The 6000-nt window shown below is 46.5% G+C and overlaps 1 protein-coding gene across 4 annotated transcripts in view; it reads right to left on the reverse strand.

Moving 5' to 3' along the window:
- ETS1 (ETS proto-oncogene 1, transcription factor) overlaps positions 1-5299 on the reverse strand; it is a 75406-nt gene extending 70107 nt beyond the window's left edge. For 2 of the 4 annotated variants that reach the window (XM_068240344.1, XM_068240341.1), the window contains exon 1: positions 1962-2090. In XM_068240344.1, the coding sequence (XP_068096445.1) occupies positions 1962-2043 (82 nt within the window). In that variant the 5' untranslated portion in view covers positions 2044-2090. Of the gene's footprint in view, positions 1-1961; positions 2091-2578; positions 2636-5211 lie in introns of those variants that run through there. The other 2 variants (XM_068240342.1, XM_068240343.1) reach the window with 2 other exon arrangements.
- Positions 5300-6000: the final 701 nt, after the last annotated feature.

Consider the following 6000-nt stretch of genomic DNA (forward strand, 5'->3'; position numbering starts at 1 on the left):
GTTTTGACATGGAAATGAATTGTACAGGTAGACAGAAGGGTGCTAGAATGCACAACATTTCTGCATTGAAACATGAGGGTGCTGTAAGATACATATGTGGTAGACAAACACAATGGTGCTGGAAGAAAAAGATGTACTGCAGTGAGATACAGAGTGCTGAAAGATACTTAAGTACTGCTATAGGAAGATTAAAGGGTGCTGTAAGATACAGATGTGGTGCAGTAGAGATATAGAAAGGTGCTGGAAGATACAGATGTGGAGCAGTAGGGGACAAGAGGGTGCTGGAAGATACTGATGTGGTGCAGTAGGGAGACAGAAGGGTGCTGGAAGATACAGATGTGCTGTTGTAAGGAACCAGAGAGTGCTAGACAATACAGATGTGCAGGAGTAGGGAGACTAAAGGGTGCTGGAAGATACAGATGTGATGCAGGGTGAGAGAAGGGTTCTGGAAGATACAGATACAGTAGGGGAGATAGATATAGATGTTGTGCTGCAGGAAGGGTGCTAGAAGATACACATGTATTGCTATAGGTAAACTAGAGGGTGCTAGCTAGAAAATACAGATTTGCTGCCAGGGCTGTTGAGTCGGAGTCGAGGAGTCGGAGCAATTTTGGGCACCAGGAGTCGGAGTCATTGATTTCATAAACTGAGGAGTCGGAGTATTTTTGTACAAAATCCACAGCCCTGTTAAGTATTAGACTAAGGAGTCAGAGTCGAGGAGTCGGAATCAGAACCGTTTTGGGTACCCGGAGTTGGAATCGTGGTTTCATAAACTGAGAAGTCAGAAGATTTTTGTGCCGACTCCACAGCCCTATTTGCTGCTGCAGGGAGACAGTAGTGTGCTGGAGGATACAGATGCACTGGTGTATGGAATTTGAAAGTGCTGGAAGATACAGATGTACTGCTGTAGGAGGAAGGGATGGTGCTAGAATAAACAGATGTGCTAAGACAGAAAGGTGCTAGAACACAACAATATGCAGTAGGGAGACAGGAGGGTGCTAGAAAATATAGTTGTGTTGTAGATAGAAGGGTCCAGGAAAATGATAATGTGGTGCTGGAAAGATGTTGGAAGATACTTATTTATGTGCTTTTGTAGGGACACTTGTGGATGCTGGAAGATACAGATGTGGTGCAAGGAAACAGGCTGTGCTGCTGTAGGCAAACAAAAGGGTGCAGGGAGATACCGACTTGCTGCTGTAGGGATACTTGTGGGTGCTGGAAGATACAGATGTGGTGCAAAGAGACAGAATGTACTGCTGTAGGCAAACAGAAAGGTATTGGAAGATACTGACTTGCTGCTGTAGGGACACTTGTGGGTGCTGGAAGATGCAGATGTGGTGCAAAGAGACAGAATGTACTGCTGTAGGCAAACAGAAAGGTATTGGAAGATACTGATGTGCTGCTGTAGGGAGACTTGTGGGTGCTAGAAGATACAGATGTGTTGCAAGGAGACAGAATATGCTGCTGTAGGCAAACAGAAGGGTACTGGAAGATACAGATGTGTTGCTGTAGTCCACTTGTGGGAGCTGGAAGATACTGATGTGCTGCTTTAGGGACACTTGTGGGTGCTGGAAGATGCTGATGTGCTGCTTTAGGGACACTTGTGGGTGCTGACCTGGAAGATACTGATGTGCTGCTTTAGGGACACGTGTGGGTGCTGGCCTGGAAGATACAGATGTGGTGCTGTAGGGACACTTGTGGGTGCTGGCCTGTAAGATACAGATGTGGTGCTGTAGGGGCACTTGTGGGTGCTGGCCTGTAAGATACAGATGTGGTGCTGTAGGGAGACGGGAGCGTGCTGGGAGATTCAGTTGTGCGATAGAGACCGTAGGGTTCTGGAAGATGCTGATGGAGTGCTGCAGGAAGACAGACGTGTGATAAGACATACAGATGCAGTGAGACAGCGCAGCCCTAGTACAGTGGTCGTGTTGCAGCCCTCACTCGGTACTCCTAGCACTTACCGGAACATGAATAGGATTCATACTCCACTTTCTCCGTCTTGATAATGGTCAGGGTCGGTTTGATGTCCAGAGCCGCCTTCATGGCTGGATGTAAGCGCAGCGCCCGCCCGACCCGCTATTGTTACTGTGAGCTTGATCAGCTCCGAGAAGCAAGATGGGGGCGAGGTCAACAATGACAGCCGCCAATTGCAGATGAGCGCTGGCGGGCTATTACTGACAGCCGCCAATGGGAATGGAGTAACGGCGCTGACGCAGTCGGAGCTTCATATTGTTCATGCCATGCCCATGCCACAGTATAAACTAAACTGTATGAACTATCTACTTCTCGACACTAATGTGTATTCATGGACGGTATTCACTACATACTGAAGTGTGTTACCCCCTACACTGTATACTTTATGTACCATATACACTATACCTACCAGTCGTACAACATATGCTATGTTCATTATATTGTATATAATATTTTATAATATTCCTTGTACAGCTCATAGACACATCACTCCCTGAACAGATGGAATTTGTATGACAACTACCCTACCATACAGTGTCAAACGTATACATTCTAAAGCATTCCTTTCATTTTTAGTACTGTATATCGGTAGTAGAACACCCACCCAAGCAGCTCATGGTGACCTAGAACCACTAGGAAAGCATAGGGGACTAAGGACTCGTTTACACTGGCAATTAAGTGGCAAACCAGTCCGTGCAAATGGATCTGATTACCAGTCAATCTGATCCGTTTTCATTGTATTGCCGTTATGCGGCTTCCGTTCCGTTCCGTTTCCCCCCACCCCAGACCCCTATCACCAAAGTGGATTTTGCTGGCAGAATGGTCCGTTTCTTCACTAGTCTGAATAAACATTCCGAGATCTATCAGCTGCCCATACACTGCAGGCCGATTCCCGATTGATTTCAGCATGAAATCTCTTGGGGATCGGCAGAGCCTGCCGCCTCGCAGCTGCCCCCCAGTGTATAAATGTACCGCCCTTGTGTGCATTTATATATTACCTGTCCTGTGTGGCTCACCATGCTGTGCCCATCCGTCTTCAGAATCCCCTGCAGGTTCTTTTATTGAATTCAATGCAAAAAAAAATAAAATAGTTTGCCGCGTGACCCTGGTGTCATCAACACCAGGGCCGGGCCGAGGCATAGGCTGGAGAGGCTCCAGCCTCAGGGCGCAGTGTAGGAGGGGGTGCATAATTCATTCAGCTGTCAATCCTAATTGTGTTTGAAGCAGAAATAAATAAGAAAAGGGGATACATAGCAGTGACTGCAAGCCAGATAACTAGATATTATGGTGTTTGGGAGGTTGTGGGCCCTGTGGCCCTCTAGTCTAAGGGCTCTTTCACATCAGAGCTTGCGTTGGAGAAAGCACAAAGCATACGTTTTGTTGTATGTGTTTTAATGCGTTTTGATATGCGTTGCACTGCAGTGAGTGTGCGTCGTTTTTAATCCGTTTTCAATGCGTTACTGCACATAGAAAAACGCAGGTAATTTTTTTTTCTTTTAGTTTTCAACTTTCTACATTGTTCCTCTGTTGCATTCTGGGACTGATTGCCTGCGTTAACGGATTAAAAACGCGCATAGTGTGCGTTTTACATTGACCAACATTGTAACGCATAAAGCTAGCGTCGGCCGAAAAACTGCGCCTGGGTGCAGTGTAACGCAACGCACTAAAAGGCTGCGTTACATGTGAAAGCTAAAATGAAAGTCTATGGACTTTCATTTCACCTTGGGTAACGCAAACTTTACCCTTTGCGTTGAAACGCAGAAAATCTGCCCTAATGTGAAAGAGCCCTAATAGCAATCAGTGTGTGACAGCTGGGGTGGGAGGGATGGAGGGGCGCACTTTGGTGTCTCAGCCTTGGGTGCTGGAGGACCTTGTCCCGGCTCTGATCAACACTGATCGCCGGGGAACATGTCACTATCAGAATTACAAGACAAGGGATCAGCACACCAATGGTGAGTTTAAAGTGAACCGAGCATCATTTTTAACACCCAGGGCAGCTATATAGCAAATTAAAAATGCATTATAAAAATGTGGTTTATTATTAAAAAAAACTTTCAATTTACCTAATTTTTTTACATCTAAGGGTTAAAATAGCCACTTTGTCTGTCCGCAATGGACCTGCAGTCCCTGAGCAGGAGATTGTGGAACACAGATAAGAAATCACCTCATTAGACTTAACTACCACATACAAACCCCCATTGTACTTCAAACAGAAAACATCAGTTACAGTTGAAGAATTTCACACCTAGCCTGGACAATGCTAGTTGTAAAACAGCGGGGGTTGAGCTTCTGAACAAAGGCAGCCCCTGCAGCTATTTGAAGCCAGGAGCTGCTTAGTTCACTTTAAACCGACTGGATTATTGGGTTTAGGTGTTCCCCAGTATAGGTAGCCAGGTACAGGTGTGGCCAGTATAGGAAGCCAGGTACATGTGTGGCCAGTATAGGTAGCCAGATTTAGGTGTTCCCCAGTGTAGGGGATCATAGGTGCCCCCCACCCCAGATCCCCCCCCCCCCCCCCCCGAGCCCCAGCACTTTTACTTACCGTGTCTTAATCGCAGAACCCCGCCGCACAGTTTGGATCTTCTCCTGTGGATGATCGGAACACGGCTGGTGACGTCGTGGCGTTGGAGAAGTCATGACTCACCCGCCAGGTCCCGATCATTAGCACGGTGAAGACCGGAGCTGTGCGGTGGAGTTCTGCGATCGCTGGAGTGAGGCAGAGTAAGTAAAAGTGCTAGGGATCGAGGGATGAGGAGCACCTATACTATCATATACTGGAGACGCCTATATGTCGATGTCATGTGCCTGGCCGCTCTCCGCTCCTCCCCAACATGACTGCGCATGTGCAAACAGTCTAACGCGGCTTAAGCCGCTGTAACGCCGTAGCATGCTGCACTTTCGGCAGAACGTGCAGCGTTACATGTAACGCAACATGGGCTGTGGGAACAGCCCACTTGTGTTACATTGCTGTGCGTTGGGGGGAGAGTTACAGGCTGCACTAACGTGCGCCTGTAACGTCTTAGTGTGTAAGTAGCCTAAAGGGAACTTGAAGTGGAAGAAATATAGAGGCTGCCATATTTAAATCATACCAGTTTCTGCAAGACAGTGCAAAACGGCGGAGGAAATTTGGGCGCACCATGCCCCAACATACTTTGCCCTGCGCCCAAATTTCCCAGCGCCTATTTTGCATGTATGCTCCTGCTGATCTCTTTGTCATCAAGTGTCTGAATCACATACCTAAAACAAGTATGCAGCTAATCATGTCAGATTTGTGTCAGCATCAACTAATCTGCATGCTCTTTCAGAGTATATGGTTAAATGTATTGGAGGCTGTGCTGTGGATCAACAGGTCATCCAAGCAACTGATATTTCTACTGGTTTCCATTTTTACTGTATCTCTGTGATGCCAAAAATGACATCACTTCTGCCCTTTTCTTTCTTTCTTTTTTTTTTTTTTTGTTTTTCTTTTTTAAACCCATGTCACTGTTAAAAGACTACTGTCACGAAAATCTTAAAATTTAAAATATATGTAAACACATACATATAAGAAGTACCTTTTTTCCAGAGTACTAAGGTAGCCAATAAATGGTATCACCCTGATTCAAAACTTCTTGCTTCCAAAGTAAAATGAGCCAGAAATCTGACATTACCGATGGGTTTTGGGCTAGTCCATCTCTCCATAGGGGATCCTCAGCATGGCCTTTATTCTCTATAATAAAACCCTACTGTCGCTGCGTCCAGCAGCTGTCCCTGTTTTTGTGCTGGACGGGACCAGGGAGCGAGGTGGGTGGGCGGGCGAGGCGGGCAGCGCGCGTGCGCACGTGGCAGTTGTGGGCGGCGGCAGTAGAAAAAAGACCTAGAGCCCGTTTTTAAACAGCCATAGGTCCGCTAGTTCTCTATAAAGACACTTCCTGAAAAATATTTATACAAAGGTGCTGACCAGCCTGCCTGTTCACAGTACACTTTTTTGGCAGTTGGATGGAACAACTGCCATTCACTAAGTGCTTTTGAAAATAAAGAAAACCC

The sequence above is a fragment of the Hyperolius riggenbachi genome, chromosome 6, assembly GCF_040937935.1.
Source record: "Hyperolius riggenbachi isolate aHypRig1 chromosome 6, aHypRig1.pri, whole genome shotgun sequence".
NCBI classification, from domain to species: Eukaryota; Metazoa; Chordata; class Amphibia; order Anura; family Hyperoliidae; genus Hyperolius; species Hyperolius riggenbachi.